This window comes from Oryzias melastigma, linkage group LG7, assembly GCF_002922805.2.
Source record: "Oryzias melastigma strain HK-1 linkage group LG7, ASM292280v2, whole genome shotgun sequence".
NCBI lineage: Eukaryota > Metazoa > Chordata > Actinopteri > Beloniformes > Adrianichthyidae > Oryzias > Oryzias melastigma.
This window is the reverse complement of record NC_050518.1, coordinates 17,900,165-17,921,762: the sequence shown is the minus strand read 5'-3', so window position 1 is coordinate 17,921,762 and position 21,598 is coordinate 17,900,165. Positions and strand designations below refer to the sequence as shown.

At 36.5% G+C, this 21,598-nt stretch overlaps 3 protein-coding genes across 3 annotated transcripts in view; all 3 read right to left on the bottom strand.

Moving 5' to 3' along the window:
• Positions 1-1,549, bottom strand: part of LOC112159382 (thyrotropin-releasing hormone receptor) — a 5,183-nt gene extending 3,634 nt beyond the window's left edge. The window contains exon 1 of the mRNA XM_024293423.2: positions 887-1,549. The gene's annotated coding sequence lies outside the window, so the exon portion shown is untranslated. The remainder of the gene's footprint in view (positions 1-886) is intronic.
• Positions 1,550-2,044: 495 nt separating this feature from the next.
• LOC112158618 (osteoclast stimulatory transmembrane protein) lies at positions 2,045-7,587 on the bottom strand. Its single transcript, XM_024292051.2, has 3 exons — positions 6,657-7,587; positions 4,067-5,078; positions 2,045-3,987 (listed from the first exon to the last, which is right to left on the bottom strand). The coding sequence occupies exons 1-3, from the start codon at positions 6,692-6,694 to the stop codon at positions 3,652-3,654; spliced, it is 1,386 nt and encodes a 461-aa protein (XP_024147819.2). The 5' UTR covers positions 6,695-7,587; the 3' UTR covers positions 2,045-3,651.
• An 858-nt stretch (positions 7,588-8,445) lies between these two features.
• On the bottom strand, positions 8,446-18,795 carry slc13a3 (solute carrier family 13 member 3). Its single transcript, XM_024294127.2, has 13 exons — positions 18,520-18,795; positions 17,850-18,115; positions 17,451-17,629; positions 17,006-17,075; positions 14,693-14,872; positions 14,498-14,623; positions 14,327-14,419; positions 14,122-14,226; positions 13,942-14,039; positions 13,184-13,296; positions 11,451-11,612; positions 9,240-9,377; positions 8,446-9,160 (listed from the first exon to the last, which is right to left on the bottom strand). Exons 1-13 carry the CDS (start codon positions 18,625-18,627, stop codon positions 8,978-8,980), a joined length of 1,821 nt encoding a protein of 606 aa, XP_024149895.1. The 5' UTR covers positions 18,628-18,795; the 3' UTR covers positions 8,446-8,977.
• Positions 18,796-21,598: the final 2,803 nt, after the last annotated feature.

Genomic DNA, 21,598 nt, shown 5'->3' with positions numbered 1-21,598 from the left:
CCATCCCCCGCTCACCCTGCATAACAAACATCCTAGCTCCGGCACTGGAGCACAAAATTACATCAGGGAATGAAGCGACGCTCTTTGTGACGTTTAAGGTCAAACTCATTGATTGGATGATTGAATTTGAGTTTATAACAAACACTTTCAAAATAGTGAATTTATGAACAGATGTTATTTGTGCAGATTAAAAAAAAATCTCTTTCACACCTTTGAGGGCAGCAGATGGAAGTCAGTCTTGGATTTAGTGTCACATGTTTACATTTATAGGGTGTCATGTAAAGTCTAGTAATATGTATTACCCCTTTCAAACGAATACAACCAAACTTAAATATTGATAAAGTTAGGTGTTAGAAGCTTGGAGTTCAGTTGGATTCAACATTAGCTTTTTCCCCCTTTTTTCAGCTCCCTCTAAAATACATTTTTCTTCTGTAAAGCAGGTGACATCACTATCGCAAAATTGATGGAAAAAAATATTTTAAAATTGGCTTTTTCTTTGTTTTTGACATTTTAAGTGTGTTTTTTGTGGCATTTTTGTGTAACTCTTCAAACATTATATAATATTTAACTTTTACAACAGTAGAAACATTTAAATTTTACTTCAAAGCATTCACTTTCTTTTAATGTCATCTTTTACAACATTAGTTCTGTTATCGCTTGACTCCTATGGAAATTACAAACTGTTAAACTGAACATTTTTCTAATTAGGCAGCAGTTTGTGGCTCTTTATTTCCAATTTAAAGAGCATAAATTGAAGTAAAAATGTAACGTAATGAAAAGTCATTGTCATTTTTTCCAGATAAAACATAAAAACATGCTCAGAAATGACCATTAAAGAAAAGAAAATACATAATTTGAGAAAGAGTAATGAAGCCAGGCAGCTCACCGTGAGTTGTGAGAATCAGCCGTCACTCTGACATGGTGGCAGCGCTCAGGTGCAGTGAGCGGTAAAACACAGATGACTGCTAAGTCCACCTCTGCAGTCGCCACAGATGTCCACATCTGTCCTCCTCCCTTTGGTTTTTTTTTCTGTGTACAGTCCTCCCTCTCTTTCACACCACTCACCATCATGTCCACACGCATCACTTAGCCGCACCTCACACTTCAAGCAATCACTGGAAAAACATCACTGCAGGAACGGAGTCAAAAATCAACCTTATTGTGAAGTTTGATGTGATAAAACAGCATTTCGCGCTCGCCGTTCATTTACCAGATGTTTACATTTAGGGGTGTGTTAACATTTTGACTGTCAAAGGATGATTGGAATTTAAACCTGCAGCAAACAGCTAAACAAGCTTTAGTATTTATTTGATTAGAAATTAACATCATAAAAAGTTCTGATCAAAAATAAAGGAGAAATTAAAGGAGAATAGTAGGGTTCTTGTAAGCAAATCCAAAATGTTTAACAGATTTTTAATGTGTGATGACTTGGGTCTATTATTTCTCTTTAAGTAACATTAACATCTTTAAAAATCCAAGAATGGAAAACATTCTGAACGTGTTTCAATATTTGTCTGTGTGCAAGGTCGACATTGTGAATACTAATGCATTTTTGCATAAAGAGCGTTTGCTCTGCTGGTTGCCTTCAGAATACATGAATGATTTAAAGAAAACTTTCAAAAAGCGGACGGTACATTGATTTTTAGAACTGTGTGATTGCACAACAGCTCATTGTTTGTTTGGCTCTAATACAGAAAGGTAGATTTATGTGTGTATTTATTTTTCATTTTGTATGACAAAAGATTAAATTCTGGAGATCTATGTACAAACTTTTTTTTTTTTTTTTGGGGGGGGGGGTCTGCATATGTGTTTTCTTTATTTTGTCAAGTTTTACTAAAGAAAGAGAAAGACTCAAAAATGTGTGAATGATGGAACAAAGCAATATCCAGTGGCATAAGTTGAAAAAAGAAGGAAAAATAAGTATAAATATTCTGTCTCTTCGCATTCCGGATTTTCTTTATGTCCTTTTTTGTTTTCCTTTGATTCTATTTTTCTTTTTACAGTTTTGTCTTTCTTTCTGGACTTTTGGAAGTGTGGCAACACATTTTTTGCTTTCTTTTTGCTCTTTATTTATGATTGATTACCACTTTTTTTCTTTTTCAAACTCTCTCTCTTCTAGCTAACGTTCTGTTTATGGAATAATCCATTCCTGCAGATTTATGGGGGATCATGAAACAATTTAACGTGAGAGGTTTTATGTTTTTATTTTTTCTCTTATTACGACAGAGTCAAATAACGACGTCCATGAAAATTATTATAGAAATATTTAGAAATGTTTTAAGTCTTCAGCTTGGGGCCCCAGGCAGTCGCCTACCTTTGCCTACTGGTCTTGTCTTGTCACACAGCGAGAAGGGCTTGACTTGAATCCTGGCTTACATCTTTCTGCGCATGTTCTCCCCGTGCAAGATGCTGGGTTTTCTCCAGGCATTCATGCCTACTCTAAGGGTTACCTATGTGTGCATGTGGGAGTGATTGTGTGCCCCACTCAGACTGGCAACCTGTCCAGGGTAAGCCCCGCCTTTGCCCAACAGTAGCCGGAACAGTCTCCCCGTGACCTCGACAGGGTTAAAGGAAGAACATGGATGGATGGACGTCATTCCACGCTCAAGAATGAACTCACGGTTGATGTCCCACTTTTTATATGCTTCAATGTTTAATGCTGTGATGTGAATCTTCCAAGAAACTCTGGTTTATTTTTATTCCGTCTGCAGATTTTTTTATAGAATCATAAAACCCGGATAAAAGTAAAAGATAAATAAAACAACTTATAAATAGTCTGGGATAAGTTCTCAAAATAACCTCAGAGCCTCACGGGAAGCAAGAGTTTGACATGTAAAGAGATTGTTCTTTGGAAAAAAACAAAAAAAAAAAACATTTTATTCTGGTTATTTATAACATTGTCCCTGGGTGGATGTAGTGGTTAAAACATCCCTTTGAATCGGTGGATGAAAACAGATTTCTGTTTGGGCCAGTGAGTGAAAGAATAAATGTATTATTGTTAATTTTCTGTCAAGAGCTGCTATACTGTCTGTGTTTGCCAGTTCAAAGGAAAATAGTGGCATCTAGTGGATCTGATTGGTGAATAAACGGAAAGAGGGAAAAAAAAGAGAAACAGGAAAAACAACATTTTCAGTTTGACTTGGAGGAAACCTGCAGAAACAGATTGTACTGGATGAAAAAAAAAAACAGAGCTCTGTGACTTTTAGCAGGGAAACCTGCAACTGTCAGCAAGCATGTTTCCATCTAACCCGAGGCATAGAAAAACCACAAACCAAGACAGCCAGCTATTTGAACGTTGACGCGATTGCAGAAGGAAAGGTGTTGCAGCAGTATTTCGCAAACAGGATGTTCAGTCTCCAGTACCACATCAGAAAATGCAGAAAAAGCTTCAAAATGTGAGAATCTGATGTGACAGCATGTGCTGCACCAATGCTGTTTCAAACTGCAGTTAAGTAAGTCTATTAAGTCTTAATATTTCAAACAGAACGTGTTGCATTTTGTTAATAAATCCATATTTGTTTTTTTTTTGTTTTTTTGTAATGAAATAAAGCCACCTAATTTAATCTTCTGATAAGAAATAGTCAAACATAATAACAGCTAAATTCTTCCATCCAAACATGCTGCTGAACTGTCAAAGTTGTGATGATTCATCTAATTTCCTTCATTTCGATCTCCTTTTTCCACCTGCTTCCTATGAATTTTCCCCCTCAGGTATGCCACCCTCCTCTCCTCCTGCTCTCTGTAAAACGAGGCACAGATTTTTCTGCAGAGCCGCTTGGCGTAAACCTCCAGGAACACCATCAGGTAGCTCATCAGCCAGAGGCATCCCAGCAGGAGCGTGACTCCTCTGTTCGGAGCTGAAGTGACGGCGGCACAGTTAGACGGCTCTGGGTTGAAGTCCCACTTGTAATCTCTGTGGAAGTTGGTCAGCGTCTGAGTGGCGCATGAGCTCGGGATGAGGCAAAAAGCAGGAAGGAATAACTCAACCTAAAAAGAAAAAAGAAGGAAAAGAGTTCCTGGAAAAACTGAGAAGACTGAAATGCAACGGAAGCTGTGTGCTGCTTACCTTATAGTCCACACTTATACTGGCAGCTGTTGGTGGAAAATCCTGCACCCATGGCAAAACCAGCTGAACTATATAGTACACAACGTAGTCTAAAGCTACAAATAAAGCGATTGCAGTGAAGTATAATGTTACAACAATCAGGGACACAAAGGAAGAAGTACATTCTTGGTTTGTTATCAAGCAGCTTCTGAGTTTAGTTTTGTCCCTGATGGACTGTTTGGTCTCACACGGTGATTTTTGCAGGAGTTCTTTAGAAATGTGACTATTATCAAACTGAACTGATGTCAGATAGGACTTTAAATATCGTGCAGATTCTGCAATCAATAAACCAACAAAAACGGCCGCAAGGACCCGATTTGACAGCAGTTTGTACTCTCCGATCAGGTCCCGCGCTCCTGAGAACTTCTCCTCAATCTCCCCGATCACCTTTGTAAACTTGGATTTAACCAGGGACACATCCACATGTGTGAAGTTATTGAACGTCTTCAGGGTGTTGACTATGTTCAGGTCCTCCCACTCCGCCTTGATGGTTTCATCCACAAGGTCTTGCTTTGCTTTGTTGAAGAGTTCAGAAGAGTTCAAGAGAGTCTTTGCAAATCCTTCAGCTGTGCACCTCAGGATGCGAGCCACGGCCCCCATATTAACTGTGATGTTCGGGATGACGTTTAACACTAAAATCATAAAGGAGGCTGAGATGAGAAGCTTGCGGCCCTGATTAGAGGAGACGATGGGCAGCATCATCGTCAGCATACAGCGCAGGGGGTGGCACAGGAAGGACACGAGGAGCAGGCCCACGCTGTAGCAGCAGGAGATCTGGACAGAGGCTTCATGGCTGTATTTCAGAGTCTTACACAGCCAGTGATACAGCAGCCCGCCAGTAACAATGGCACATGCTGAACATAAAGACAGCAGAGTCAGAACATCTGCGCCTGATGGAGCAGAGGAAGAGTAGACGTTCCAGAGGTGACAGAGAAGAGATTTGACAGCATTTCCCAAAGATCCCGCTTTGCTCCTATAGCAAAGAAATGCAATGTTAGGGAATGTGATAAGAAAAAACACACATTTATGTATTGTGCTGGAAACCTTTTACACCAGATCTTCAGCTCCAGTGTTTTCATTCTTTTGTCTATTGTGACTCTTAAACCTTTTACACTATAATTTCAGCGTATTCATGAAGCGGAGAAAAGCAGCTTTGTGCTGATATGAAACACTATCCAGCAATAGTCCCACATGCACCAATTTAGATTAATCCCATTTAATTTGTTCTCTGAACCTGAAGGAAGTTTTATTTTAGTTGTTCACAACATCCAACTTAGTTATGTGCCTTAAAGTGGCTACCTGGGTTACTAAACTAGTAGCCCAAAGCTAACAAAAAAAAAAAAACAAACAAAAAAACATTTTTGGAAAGTTTCTTCAGGGAGAAAAGAGCCAATGAGGAACCCGAAGAAGAGCCTTCGACTTATAGAACAATAAAGCTGCTGTTTACAGACAAAACTTTGAATTTTTCTCAAAATACGGAATAATTGAGACAGTTGTACTCATGTAGCATGTAGACTCTCGACTGTTTCACACACGCAGATAACAAAGTTAAAGACACAGTGAATTCATGTTCATGTATTTATTTTTTTGTTTGTCTCATTTTATTTTGCTTTATTTATCGATCGCATCTTATAAGTCGGACGTAGCTGAAGCTAGCATTCAGTTATTAGCCTCTGCTTTGACGTTAAAGGAAAAATCTTCATCACAAAGTTTAAACCATTTTGGGAAGAATGAAGATTTAATCAAATACAGTCGGTGATTTGACTTTCTTTGTTTCCCATCTCCTCCCACACACACACACATCCCCTCAATGGTCTTGTTCTCCTGATCTGAAACTTACAGGAATTTGCTTAAAATAGCAGATAAATGTTCACAACCTGTCTTAGCAATAAAATCTGTCCAACACATGAGACTCAGTTCTTATCTGTTTTGTGTAGCTGCTGAAGAGGACAAGTAAGACAAAGTAACAATTGTTGTAAATACAGACTGAATTTAAGAAGCCTGTTTTTTTTGTTTTTAGCAAGCACACAATTTGTAATAATTTGTTGCCCTCTTATTAAAAGATTAATCAAATCTAGCATACAATCTGGTGTAAAATCTATGTTGCTCACTCTGTTTTTTAAAATTGGGAATTGGGATAAAATAGGATTTTATGGGCCTTTTCTTTAATATTGTTTTTTTTCCTCCTCAGTATTTCAAAAACAAATGTCAATGCTACACTAACAACAGACATATACACATATTTTGACAGGATCTCGTTCTGAACAGAAAGTTTACTTACATGTGAAGTAAGTAACTAGTAACTAGTAAATCAAGTATTTTGCATTATAAATAAACGTTTAGAATAAACTGTAACTTCTATGACAGTTTGGGTTTTACAGAGACAATTTCATGAAAATTACTAAAACAGCTTTTAAAAAGAAAAATATTACAGTTAGTCACAAATATAAATTTGTCATATCTTTATTAGAAAAGCAATTAGAAACTTGTCAACGGTTTAACAACTCAAAGTGAAAAATTCATATAATAAGATTATTCTGAGAGTTCTTACCTGACCGATGAAACCTTGTTTATCATTAGCGACTTCATTCTCCTTCAGAAAGCATCAGCATAATAAACAAACACAGAACTGAGAAGTGTTTGGGGACTTGAACATAAAAACAGGAACTTAGACGAACAGTCAGAGTCATGTTTCTGTGAAGGATTTTTTTGGAATGTCAAAACCATACATGATAACATTGCTTAGGAAAAAAAAGAGCATTGGTTCATAGGGGAATGAGGCAATGTGACAAGCCACACTGTCCAGCGTAAAGATGACTTATGAAAACATGATGACCGGTGACGTGTGATTTATGACCGAACAGGAACTCGTGATCTGTTCATTTTTTCTGCGTAAATATTTTTTTTAACACTGTTTAAGGGCACCATTGACACTTTTTAGGCCTGTCAGCATTTTTGTAGGTAAACTTTCCTACTCTGTCTTTAAATATTTACAGCATTTCTCATTGTTCTCCCTCCATTTTAAGGCCTCACTTTCACATAAAAAAATATTTACACATTTAACATTTCTTCAGAACAACCACAGCCTTAGTCAAAGTCCAACTGGAATCATTTTAAATGTAGTTTTGTTCTTGTTTGGTGGCTTCCTCAGGTAAATTCTAGCTCGAAACTCTACAAGCTGAGGCTGCAGAGCTACATTTTTCTCTTGTAGATGCTGAAAAAATAAATAATAGTCATTTTAAAAGTAAGGGTTACATGTTAGTACTGATTTAATTTAGATTAGCTAAATTTGTTCATTTAGTTGCGAGCAAAACAATGGTAAAAAGTTTGATCTTTTCTGAATACTCAGTTTATTTCATGAGTTTAAAGCACATATATTTTGTTATCCTGCACTAAAATAGTAGCTATCCAGAGGGTTTTACAGCAGTAGCAAGTAGGAATATATATATATATATGTAGGGGACACATTCTTGTTTCGCCTGCGGGTGGTGCTGTTGCACCTTCGTGTTCCTTTTTTTTACCCTCTGGGGACGCTGTAGCTCCTGCAATCTTCGCGGGCTTCCTCTTTCTGCTCAGTTTCCTCTGTGTTGTTGTAAGGTAAGCAGCATAGCCATTTTGTCCTGTGAGTTTTTACATTTATTGGTTTTCTAATGTTGAGTTTCCTCTGTGTTGTTGTAAGGAAAATAAAGAGCAACAAGGTCTGCCACAGATTATATGCGTCTGGTGTCTCTTCTTCCTACAAACACGTACATCGGGCTGCAAGGAGGAGGGGCCGCGTGTGGACGTAGAAAGACCGGGCTACATCTATATATATATATATATATATATACATTGTTTAAAACCTTTTGTAAGAGTACATTAGTTGCACTCGGAAAACCCTGTCTGACACAGGAAGTCTTTTATTTTGAAAGGAAGTCATATGATCTTCTGTGAAAAGCTTGTTTTAAAGAAGCCTGCACAGTGATATAGAACATTTGGGATATGTGACCGGAACGCTTTTTTAGGTGGTCATCAACACCCAGCTGCCTATCAGATTTGAGTATTAACCGTGTAAGTGCAGAAACACAAAGTTAGTTTTTATGAGTGTTTGTCAGCATCTTTGTTTTCTTGGAGTAATACTGCAGTGATAAGAGTCTTAACAGTTCTGCTCATCTTATTGTTGATGTGTTTTGTGTACATAAATTACACTTTTGGGATATACAAGTTAACACTTTACATATTAAAACAAATTATGAGCTTTATAATGCAGGTAAAAAAATTCTAAAAATAGCATTACTGTGCAATTCTAACAATGAACTTGCTATCTTTCCTTATTAATAACAAAATGTCAAACAAAATAATAATTTCACAATTCAAATCAGTTTATTACAGTAATTGCAAAACCTGTCGACCACTGTATAGCAACATTCTCATATTAAAAGGAAGATTTCAGCTTTTGTTTCTATCAGATATCAGTGTAAAGGCTTTATCATATGTCATTTACAATTAATAAACAGGTTTTATTATTGCTAGTTTGATCCAGAAGTGTATTTATAGTTATTCACAGAAGTTCCTCTTGTCCTCCCAGCAGAGGTCAGCCTTGAAGTAACAAAAGTGACACCAAACTGAAACTAAATGGATTTTTTAAACAAACTTTCAATTCAAATTGAAGATCAGGAATAAAAAAGCAAATATCGTCCCCAAAGCATTTCTGAAACACTTGGATTGACCAAAACGGTAACAGCATGAACATTTATGATGGAATCTTTTGTTTTTTTCCAGTACCGGCGGAAGCTCTTGGAGCTTTGGGACAAATTCAGACCTTCGTTGCTGTCGAATGATGGATATTCTAAATCTCATACACCAATGTGCTTTCCACTAAAAGGAGTGCAGTCAGAGTGTAGCATTGAGCGGCGGCACAGATGAAAGGGGTACAAGAGCAATAGCAGCAGTGTGGTTTATAGGGTGAGCCCATTCTGGGTAACTGTGCAAGTTGAACATGGCGACGCCCCACGTGTTCATCGCCAAAGAGACGGAGAGGATGCCCAGGATGTTCATGACGAAGCCAGTTTTTACCTGAGAACCAAGGAGGACAGCCAGGAAGAATTATTACTGCAGAGAATGTTAAATGTGAAGCGGCAAGTAAGGCGGTTACCATGTCTTTGACCATGAGATGTCCGGATGCAAAGGCTATGGAGTTTGGAGGTGTGGAGACCGGGAGCATAAACGCGTATGAGCATCCAACCGTCGCGGGTATCATGAAGTACAGAGGGTTCACAGAAACACGCATTGCCTGCAGACATTGAGATTAATGCTACATTATTAATTTCTCTTCAACTGGTTGGTACTTTCGAGTTTTGAAAAAAAAGATATCCACACCTCACTACCAAATCCGAGTCCCTGATTGGTCAAAGTTAATCTGTTTGATGTTCAAGCAGTTGAGAGTTCAGCACTTTTGTGAGCACAGAAGCCCAAAACATAGGTTAACAGGTTTTTACTTTTTATTGAAAGTAGCTTGTTGGAGCTGGAATTTTATTGTACGTCGTATTACATCCATATGCCGGCCATTCTTTAGTCATGCGGCTGTTCTGGCCTCCTATTGGTCGGATACATTTTGGGAGCTACAATGTTTTTTTCACTTACATTTTTGTTTTTTTTTATTTACTTGGGAAGCACAGCAAAACATTAATCTTAGAATGTGTTTAGTTCGTATTAAAACATGTTTAGTCTGTCTTCAGAGGGTTTTTTTGTATTTTTTCAATGCTGATTTCACAAAATAAATATTACATAAAAGGAAGTAAAACTATTTTTTTTTTAAGCACACCACAAAGTCAGGACAGTTCTCTTGCTCCCCAAGATACCTGAATGTAACAGCAACAGCAGTCACAGCTGTTTTTAACACATTTTTATCACTAAAAAACGTTATTAACAAAGAATAAATTACATTATATCATATTATATCATACACAGTTTATTTTTGATGTTCAAGTTATTAAAAAAAACTTTAGTGAAGATGTAAAAGAGTTAAAAATGGTTAACAATTTCCAACTCCTCCTTCAATGTGACTTGAAACCTCTGCTTCCCTTTATTTTCTGCTTCAAAAGTATCAGAAAAATGTAATATATTCTAAATTAAAGTAAAGAAATTCATTGTAGAGCTACGGTAATTTGTGAATGAAACATTCACATATATAGAAATATATATATATAAAAACACACAACTTTTTGATGATATAAATCATTGAGAATGCATTTTAATAGTGAACGTATTACTGTAGCAGCACACTGTGAACACAGTTTAAGCTGCCAAATGAATTTTTAACTTCCCTGTGTAATGTCCCGCTTTTCAGTCACTGGAAAATTACTCAGGGGAACTGAAATGGAGGTGTCGGAATGGCTGGAATGACATTCAATCATGTTAGAATTTAATGCTTTATTTTGTAAAATGGTGCTACGTCCTCAGAAACTTAAATTTATAGTTTGCTAAAGTTAAATTTTGCATGAAAAACATGAATTGTGTAATAGAAATGCAACAATAATAAAGGTCAAGATAATGATTGCCCACAACAGTAGTTAATGTCCAACAACATACAAACACAAGAACATCTTTTGCAAGAATTTAACAAGCTCTGTAATCTTTTAGGCAAAGGACAAAGTCATCAATGAATCTTTTTCACTGTTCCTGTGATTAGAGTTGGAGTTTAAACCAGTTTCTACATCTCCAGTAGTAAGACTGAAGAAAAAAAAATGTTTAAAAAAAGCAAAAAGTTTTAAATGTACAGCCAGTACCGTGACACTGTTTGAACTCTGACTTCTGCACTGACCTAACAAATGTACTGAAAGTCTCTAGAGCTCCAAAGTAAAACTGATGAGTCATGCATGATGACACAGCAAAATGTGTCTAAATGAGGACGAAAAAAGGAAAAGCTGAAAAGTGAAAATCTATCAGAAAATCATGTTTTGTTGTGTTTGCACAGGAAAATCTAAATTGCTTTGAAAATATAGAAAATTTTAAAAATATGAGAAAAATTATTCGAATAGTGTCAGTTTTTGCAATGGGCTCCAAAAATGGGATTACAAGTACATGGAGGGAAAAAGTCAAACCTAAAACTCCTTAATTGAATATAAACCAATGCATACAATTAGAAATGTGGTTATAAACAAGACAATTAGATTTAATTGATCTTTGAAAAAATTAATAGACAAAAGAATGACACATAAAAACCAAAGGGATAAGAAAAAGTATTTAGATATTAAAGGATAAAAAAAATCATGTTTATTTTATTTTCTTTTATGTTGACCCAAATAAATAGACACACTTTGAAGTCAATTCCTTGGGATGTGGAGTGTAAAAAGACTCTTCTTACCAGTTCAGCAATGACCGGCAGAAATATGATAATTGTCGCAGTGTTGCTGGCAAACTCGGTGAAACAGGCCAGAAAAGCTGTGATCAGCATCACAGCTGCAGCAGGAGGGACTTCAGCCAACGGCTGGAGGTGGGCTCCGATCCAGGAGGCCAGACCGGACTCCTGCCAAACACCGAAAGATTCTGCTTAAGGGTCCAATGTCACAACACAACATTAGAAACCAAATGGAGCTCAGAGCCCGAGGAAGAGACAGTTCATCTGAGTACTGCTTCAAGAAGGTTATACGTAAAGTGTAGTTAGGGGAATTCAATAATACCAAAATCTTAAATAAATGTGGCATCTTAAATATAATGAAATATCAATGGACAAGCACAAACGAAAGAGTAAATATAGGATACAATATGGTATACAGGCTCTTTTTAACTACAGAAATTGGGGAAATATATATATATATTCTAAATAAATTTTACTGAGATGACATTACAGAAAATATCTAACATATTTTTCAAAAGAAGACTTGCAAATTTCAAGAATAATCAGGTGAGAAAAAGGTAAATGGCAATAACACACAAACTAATGATAAATGATAAGTCTGATATTGGAAATCGCTGTTGTGCAATGATTTGAAGAAGAGTTGGAAAACTTACATAGAAGTTGATATTTTACATCTATGAACAAAATTCCTGGGCATAATTTAGACAAACTAAAGCTACCAGCCATCCCTGGAGATGTTAGTTTCTGATAGTTCGGAAAGAAAGAAGCATTTTGGCCAAATGTTTTGGGCCTACTTTAAGCATTTCCAATAGTGAAGAACTTGCACTGTTTTAATGTTGTTCTGTTGTTGAACTCGTTTATTTTTTGTATAAATTTAGCAATTTTTTGGTGAACAAGGATTGACCTTCTGACCTGAATCCTTTTCTGCATCCACCACTGCAGCTCACATTACACTTCTGATAATCAGACCCTGCATTTGCAGCAGGGTTTGAACACTTTGATAACGAATACCCACACGGGACGTTCTAAGGGGCAAAGCTAACCACTCCAGAGAACAAAAAGGAAACATTTGTATCACTCTGTGCCACTCCGTGTCTGTTTCTTAAGAGAAACATTGGTTTGGTCCAGCGCACTGAACGTAAACTAATATTAATTTAGGTTAATACTAACCTAAATTGTTGAATGTGAAACTTTATCAACACTGTTAATCTTAGAATTTGTCATTTCGTCATTAGCTGTAAGCAGTTTAGGAAACCATTTTTGCAAACAGTACTACATATTTGTGTGACAAGCTTGATAAATAACATTAAAATCAGGAAACTGTGACTTTTTTATTATTTAAATGAGGTTGATGGAGTTTCTCATACTCCATTTTTCACCTTTATTGAAGCAACAAGTTACATTTAACCAGATGCACTTTTAAGATAACATTTTAGTGACACTGCGTGCACCCCTTTGGGTTTTCACAAGTTGTGATTCTGTCTGCAACAAAGATTTTCCTTGTATGTTATTTAAACTTGCTGGTAAAACCACATGGTTTGGAATTTGCCAAATGTACACGTTGTGTCAGATGTTGTGTTGCAATCTACATTAAGGAATGTTCTCCCTTGAAAGAGGTTTAAAGCCTGAGCTTTGCATCAAGCTGCTGCAGATAAGAGGTTATATTAGACAATCTAATTTCCTTTTGCAGTTTATGACCAAAACCAAGGACCAAAAGTGACGAGGAATAACAGCTTTACCTCACAAGCTTTGGCCATGGCAAACCCTCCGCCTAGGAGCATTATGATATTCCAGGGAACTGAATCCTGGGCTTTTTTCCACGAAAGAAGGGGAACATAAGGAGTGTTTGCAGCTGAAGAAAGGAAACAAGTGTTTGAACAAGCTACAACAGTAGATTAGTAAATCATAATTATGGCTCAGAGAGCTGCAGAACGTTTTATTAATCTGTTCCTCTCAGATGTTTGACCCAAACTGAGAGGGACAAAGGAATCTCATTATTTGCTGTTTTTGTGTCCTGCTGTTTATTTGACCAGCTGAACATAACACAGGCAGCCACATGGGCCTTCCAAAGACACAAAACACAAGCATTTAAATTAGGTTAACACTTTACAGGAAACTTATTGTGAAACTTTCAGAGTTCGGGCTCTAAAATAAAAAAATAATGCATTTTTTTGTTTATATTTCAAGTAAAATAAAATAAAAAGGTCACTTAAACACACAAAAACCCTGAAGTGTGGCCACACAGCTTGGAGAGATTACTATAATCACGGAAACAGTGAAAGTACAGTCTCATTTTTAGACGGTACATTTACTAATACTGTCTAATCTACATAATTAACATTCTTCAGCTTACTTTTTTTGTATTTTGCAGCAGCTGATCTAGAAACCTAGTGTGCACAAATCTTCCACGAAACCTTAGCAGCAGAAATTAACTTTGGACTCATCTTTATGTGAGATCAGAGGCTGCAAAGCTGCTTGTGTTTGTAGGATCTGTTACCTTGTGGGTCGAACCACCATCTCAGAGAAGGTTTCTGCGAAGGGAAGAAGAACAGTATGGAGACGATGATCACGCCAGTGACGGCGTCTGAGACGTACCTGGAGGACAACAAATGGGAGAAAATCAACAGAAATCTGACTGAAACGAACCCAGTCAGTTATTAAATCCCAACATTCTTACCCTTTTTTAAAAAACACAGACCAACCGGTGACAAACTTGGGATCCCTCGTGAACAGCAGGACAGCAAATAACACAAAAAAGAAAGCGATGGCTCCTTCTGCAAAGCTACATGTGTGTATTTGAAAGAAATGTAAGTGAAAGGCAGAAGAAATGCATTCAGTCAGTAACATTTGCATCGGATGAAAAGACATACACGAATCCTCACTTTATGGGCCCAAGTTTTCTGTAATCTTCAATTATTAGAGCCTGGGCTTTGGCCTCTGCCTGCGCCCTGCTGTCATGCTTTTTGAAGCACAACCTAAAAAAAAAAAAACGAGTTTGGAACAAAATTAATATCTGAAAATGTGTAATTTGTGTCACTATTTGACATTGTTACCTTGAATTTAAGCCCCCGTAGAGAAAAGCAATCCAAAGCCAGCCCAAAAACAGGAAGAGAAGCATGAGCGGGAAGGCGAATGCAAACCACGAGCCAAAGTTGATGAGGTCGCAGTCTGGGAAATAACTAAAAAACCACAACTTGATCAATGTCAGACACGCTCAGAACATTGTTGGGACATTCTTAAAAATAAACCTTTTCAGTTGTCCAATCAGAATGAGGTTCGGAGCAGTTCCCGTCAGTGTGGCGGTTCCTCCAATGCTGGCCGCGTAGGGGATGCAGATCAGAAATCCCTTCCACACTTTCATCTGATACTGAGCCTCCGATCTGGTCTCCTCAGCTGTCCTCAGGTCCGTCTGCTCCAGGACATCCGGCCTGCAGGGTAACAAGCATGCATGGACATTTAGTTCAACTATGTACGACAAAAAAGAGTCACAATCACAGAGCTTTGACACAACTCTCCATTCTACAGAGCTTATGAAGATAAGAAATGATGCGTTACATAGGGGGTTGAAGCATTATTTCATCTGGATGTCCCTGATGGCGTTGAGCCTTTAGTTTGTAAATGTCAATAATTGTATCTTCAGGTTGTTGTTTTGAAGTTTCACTTTTAATATTAGCAAAAAAGAACAATTTAAAAAAGTATACGAGACTTGCAAACATTTATTCTGGTAACGAATTATAAGTTTTGGAAACAATGAAATGTTTATTCCCAGATTTTTTTGAGTTAGAGCAATGCTGCCATAAACTTTTATAAAGCTTTACATCGGGGATGGACAAAAGTTTTCGATTCGTGGGCCACAAAGGCTTCTAAAATTGGATGATGGGCCCGGCCAAAAGCACATGTGTGGAGTTTTGTGGTAATCCACCTTGTAAAAAGAGAGAAATAACATTGAATCTTCTTGATTTTGTTCAGGAGGCCGGACTAAACGTAGAGTGGGGCCCTAGTTTGCCTATTAATAAATATTTTTTTTACATCTTCAAAACCCTTAAACTAAACTTTTTCTGGACAGAAAAGTGTATATTTTGCTATATTGAACAGTGACATATTTTTTCAGGCTAAAGTCCAGGTTCCTCTCAACACGAGAGCAAACACAGTCTATTGCTGTGGTCACAATGGAAGCATCTCTACTCCAGAACCCCATTCAGTGCAGCTTGACCACTAGATATTTTAAGAGCGTTTAACTCATTGCAAAAAACACCTAAATGAGGAACAAATTGAGGGACAAATTCGTTCTTTTAAAATTGAGATTTTTATACTTTATTTGGGGCAGGGGTCTGGAGGCGGCTCCGGAGCCACATGTGGCTCTTCTATCCCTCCATGGTGACTCTCTGGATGAAGAAAAATAAAATAGTAATTCTCAAAAAATTGGAGATAAGCTATTATTTTAGCAACATGCTAACATTTATGGCTAATTTGTTATCTACTGAAGTTTTTAGGCTAATTTAGAGTTTAGCTTCTATTTTAGCAACAGGCTAACTTTTTCAACTAATTTAGTTTACAGAGGAATTTTAGCCATTTAGGAGTTCAGCTGGTAATTGAGCAATAAACAAGCTTTTCTTTTTTTTTTTGGGCTAATTTGACCTCTACTTAATTTTCTTATGCTAATTTGTAGTTTAGCTAATATGCTAACTTTTTGGCAAATCTGTTATCTCCCTGAGCTTTTTAGGCTAATTTAGAGTTTAGATTCTATTTTAGCAACAGGCTAACTTTTTTTTATTAATTTTAGTTTACAGAGGAATTTTAGCCATTTAGGAGTTCAGCTAGTAATTGAGCAATAAACAAGCTTTTTTTTTTTTTTTTTTTTAGCTAATTTGACCTCTAATCAATTTTTATGCTAATTTGTAGTTGAGCTAATATGCTAACTTTTTGGCTAATCTGTTATCTCCCTGAGTTTTTAGGCTAATTTAGAGTTTAGCTTTTATTCAAGCAACATACTAAAATTTTTGGCTGATTTAATTTACTGAGGTATTTTATGCTAGTTTTTTTTGTTTAGTTTTTTTTTGCTTCTGTTCGTCACAGAAAATAGATATAATTCATGTATATTAAGAAAAAAAGAAGGTAATGAATGAAAATCCAAATTTTTTAAAGGCTAAAGTAAGACTTTGCAACTCCTACTAGGTTTTGATCAGTAGAAAACAAGCCCAAATGGGTCTTTTACTGTTAAAGGTTGCCAACCCCTGATTAAGGGAAATGTTTACATTTGGTAAATGTTAGAATACCTTTGTTTATGTAGCAAAAACATGTCTAGGTCATTTTGAGCTAGTCACATTAGAATTTGTGTAAAAATAATGAAAGTTATGGGAAAATTCATCATCAGATCCCCTCTGACTTTTCCTAATTGTTTCCTTTTGATGCAATAAAAATCCAATTTTTGTGTCTTATTCAGCGTTTGATGAGACTTTAGCATTAAACTTTAATCCCCAAGTGTTTTTACTCATATTTTGCATTTGATTGATTGTTCAAGTAGAAATGTTCCTCCTATAAGATCTCTGGGTTCTTCTTACCCGTCCATTGACAGTATCTGTTTTTCAGAGGGTACGGATGGCAGTGAATGCAGCTTCATGGAGGACTGACCTGAGAGAAACAGATGCAACAGATCAAAATCCAGCATGAATGAGCTAAAACGTTCTCTGACGTCCTGTACTATCTGTGGTTGCAATCTTTTAAATACATTACTTCAAGATAGTCTAGGAGAATTAATCAATTACAACTGGAAGATTGACTAACTCTGTATTCTGGGATAATTCACAGTATTGGAAAAAACTGCTCAAAGTTCACGATAGGTTACAGATTAAAGGAAAAAGGTAACGAGGTTAAGACGACAAAACAATCGAATCCCTGTCTGTGTCTGGAAATTCCATAAAATATAACATATTGAGCATCAAATTATTTAAATATGAAAGTGTATATTGATTACATGGACATTTGTTTCTTCAGCACACAGTGTACCATTAATCAAAGCGCTCTCTGGATCCTCCGGTGATTGACACTTTTGTTTGAGGGTCTCCAGGTCACCAAACAGGCTCTCCAGAATGGCATTAGCGATGGGCAGCATCATGGCCGTGGTGGCTGTGTTGCTAAGCCACATGGAAAGGAAGGATGAGGTCAACATCATCCCCAAGATGAGCCTGAGGAAACAGTTCAATCTGTTAAGCTTTTCAACACTCAGTCTGGGGTGATCGGTCTTTAAAGATCGGTTTCTGTTGACCCAAAGGCACAGGGGGCGGGGGTAAGGATTAGAGTTCACATGCTTCTAAAAGTCTGGCGGAAAATTTCTCAGAAAACGATTTAATTTAAAAGCAGGTAAATACAAGGGGATAACAATAAAGCGTTAATGTACTTTCTTACCAGGCTGGTTTCACTCCAACAATGCTGAGGACTTTCAGAGCTATTCTCTGGTGCAGACCCCACTCCTCGATGGACGAGGCCATCACCAGACCACTGAGGAAGAGGAAGTTGGTTTCAATGAAGTACTGAGGGCAGACTTTTTTGGCTGGAAGGATTCCAAGAGTTGGGAAGAGGCAGACTGGAAGCATTGCTGTAACCGCCAGAGGCAGGGCCTCTGTACACCAGAATGTAGCCATAAGAAGCACCACGTAAAGGCATTTTCCTTCCTGAAAAATAAAAGATTAATACTTTATATAAAATGTAAAAAAAAAATCCATCTGGTAGCTTCCCCCAGTGTAATGCGGATGAATGAGAACAGATGCTAAGATGTTAATTTCGTTGTAGATATTAATTTCATCCAAACGTCACTTATGTTGCCTTTTCTTTTTAAGACAAAATGACATTATTTTGTCATTAAAGGCTTGGATTTGGCTTTATGATCTAAAGTGTTCTGAAAAAAAGTTTTCTTCCAAATTTTTACTCAAAAACTGCACTTTAATTAAAGAATCACAAAATTAACAACTAGTAAAATTTTAAAGATAACTCAAACATAATTATTAAAAAATAATAATTTTTCCACAATGTGATGAAGAAGTGATGGTGGAAGTTGGAAGAAAACAAAATCACTCACCTTTTCTGGCAGAGTAAAAAGCAAAGGCAGAAAGACGAGAGGAGCGAGCAGGAGGAGCAGCTGCTTGTGGACGCACCACAGCTTCTTGGACACTACAGACAGTTTCATCCCTGGTGCAAAAGTTTTGCTCCGTTTGGGAAAAGTGCACTCCAGACTGGCTGAGAGGAGCTTGTGAGGCAGCACTTTGAAGCCTGTGACTCACACCAGTGAAGATTAACCATTTTGCTGCAGGTTAACTCCTCCTGTAGTTGTTGGTCAACAGAAAAGTCAATTTTCTGTCCCATTTCAAGATAGGAGACCTCCCCCCGTCTCGGTTGAAGACAAACCCATAAACTCGTACACACATTGCTAGACTGTATACTTTAGAATTTTGTAGAAAATTAAAAGAACATGTGACTTTAAGTTGAATCTAGTTAAGCTTTGACAGTGTATTATGTTAAAAGAAGATTAACACGTTGTTGTCTTTCTTTAATATTTTGTATAAGAAATTTTAACAATACTTTTTCAGAACTACAGTGTTTTCTTTTTTTCTTCAAAGAATTCCAAATCATTTTTTTTTTGTTTTCCGATTTGCATTATTTACAACCAATCTAATGTGATCTAGCTGTGATATTCTCTACTATGAACATTTACGCTTGTGTGCTGTTGCCTGCATGAACAAATCCAAACGTAGATGGCAGTATGCCTTCTTTAAGTACGACATGAGGAAGTTTGGAGAGACTGTGAGGAACTCTGGAGGGACAGAGAGGCAGGGGTGAAAGTCAATTTTTGTTAATGTCGGTACTATAAAAACTTACATCAACGTTAATCTTTTTAATACCAGTAAATGCAGATTAGAGGCGTAAAGATTTATTAATCAATCAATGAATTGATTTTTTTCTCCAACCAGATCGATCTGTTTGGTATTCGGATAGATTATAAAATCATTTAAAAATAAAATAAAAATTTGGTATAATCGATACTTGAAAATACAATTTGGACTGAGACAAAGTTAGAACCAGACAGAGTTGTCCACTCTCCCCCTATGGAGTTATATTTGTGCCACCATATTTCAAGCAAAAGTCATAGTTTTGAGATCAAAATCTTTTAAGTTGCAAACAAAATGTTAAGTTTTTCAAATAAAAAAAAAAAAATATTTGAAAAACTTAACATTTTGTTTGCAACTTAAAAAAATTTGATCTCAAAACTATGACTTTTGCTTGCAATATGGTGGCACAAATATAACTCCATATCCCCCTCTCTCTTTCCAATATTTATCGAGCCTCTAGCTGCAGCAATAAGACAGAATTTGAACATTAAAACAAATTAAAACAAAACATGGCAATCATAAAATTAGTCTCTATGCGGATGACATATTACTTTTTTTACATAAATCAGGTTCTATAAGTGAAACGATAATAATTATTAACGAATTCTCCTCCATCTCAGACTATTCAGTTAATTGGAATAAATCAGTTTTATTATCCCTAAACAGTCACGCTGAGCAATCACTCTCAATACCGGTCAAATCAGGCAATATCAAATATCTAGGTGTTCACTTCTCTCCCAAACTATCAGAACTGGTGCAGCTAAATTACTGAAAAACATTCAAGAGGATTTAAATCGCTGGGTCAACCTGCCCCTGTCGCTTATGGGCAAAGTAGCCACAATAAAAATTTACATTTTGCCAAAAGGTATTTATCTATTTTCAATGATTCCTAAACAACCCCCACTAACATGGTTTAAAGCTTTAGACTCATATCCAGCTTTCTATGGAAGAATAAACCAGCGAGAATAAGCCTTAAAACTTTAAAATCTTCAAAAAGATGTGGAGGCTTAGTATACCTCACTTAATTAATTACTTTATTACCAATAGATTACATTACATCTTAAAACGGTTAACAAACAATCCAGAAAGCAACTTATGGATGGACTTGGAACAGGAGTTATATGGAAAGATCAACCTGTCAGATCTACCATTTATCAGCCAAATAATAAAAAGTTGGTTTATTTTACTATACCAGTAACAGGAAAACGACCAAGTTCCATCAGTACCAGGTATTTATCTCTGAGTCACACTAATTGAATTTTTGGTTAAAGATGTCCTGGATCAATATTAGGTCAGCGAATCAGATCAAAAGGAATCAATATTGAGAATGAATCGGATCAGGAATCACAAATTATGATATGAACTGAATTGTTGTTAAAATAAAATTTTACACTTCTAATGCAGATTGATGCAGTTGAGAATACATCTTCACAGTAAATAAAAGTGTAGACAGGGCTTTGTGGAAAAATACTTTTTTATTCAATATTGGGCTAAAGAGCTTGATAAAGACAAGAAAAGCACTTCCCTCTTTCATATTTTCTACTAGTTTTAGTTTGAACATCTTCATCCTCAATAGAACAATTTTTACCGCTTTGAGATTTCTCACCAAACCTCTTCCAGCTGCAGGTGGCAACATGCGCTAGTAAACAGTGGAACAGTTGAACACCATCTTGAACATGTGTCAACAGTCCTGCCCACAACTCAGAAATAAATTAATAAACATAAGATACTTTCTGGTTTTGGCCAGAAGCTGCATAAACATAATAAAAAACACACAGGAAATTGATCAAAAGATGATTAGTGTGGGACTTCAGGCTTCATGCTTGAGTTTTTTTTTATAGTTGCACAACTAAAGGAAGACATAAAATAATCACCTTGGTCACATGCTGTTTTCCTGTGTGCTTATTTTGGTTCTTAAAAGTGGAAAATACATTTTCTGTTTGACCACATTTAAAGCTTAAATTAAATGATATGTTGTTACAAACCCCTTTTTACACGAAGAGGTGGATGTTGCAGCACAATCTCAAAAACAGAAATACAAAAAAAAAAAGAAAGAAAAGAAAGGCCACCATAGGGACACAATAATATGGAATTAATCACTCCACAAATCTATTTTTGTTCAATCCATTCATATTATTTACTCAGTAAGATCCTACATTTCAGGCAAAGGGTTAAAAGGCCTGAAACGTGTTTAATCCAAACTATAATATTTGATAAATAAGATAATTTAAACCCCAAATAAACAAAAAAATATTGAAACTCAAAAGCAGC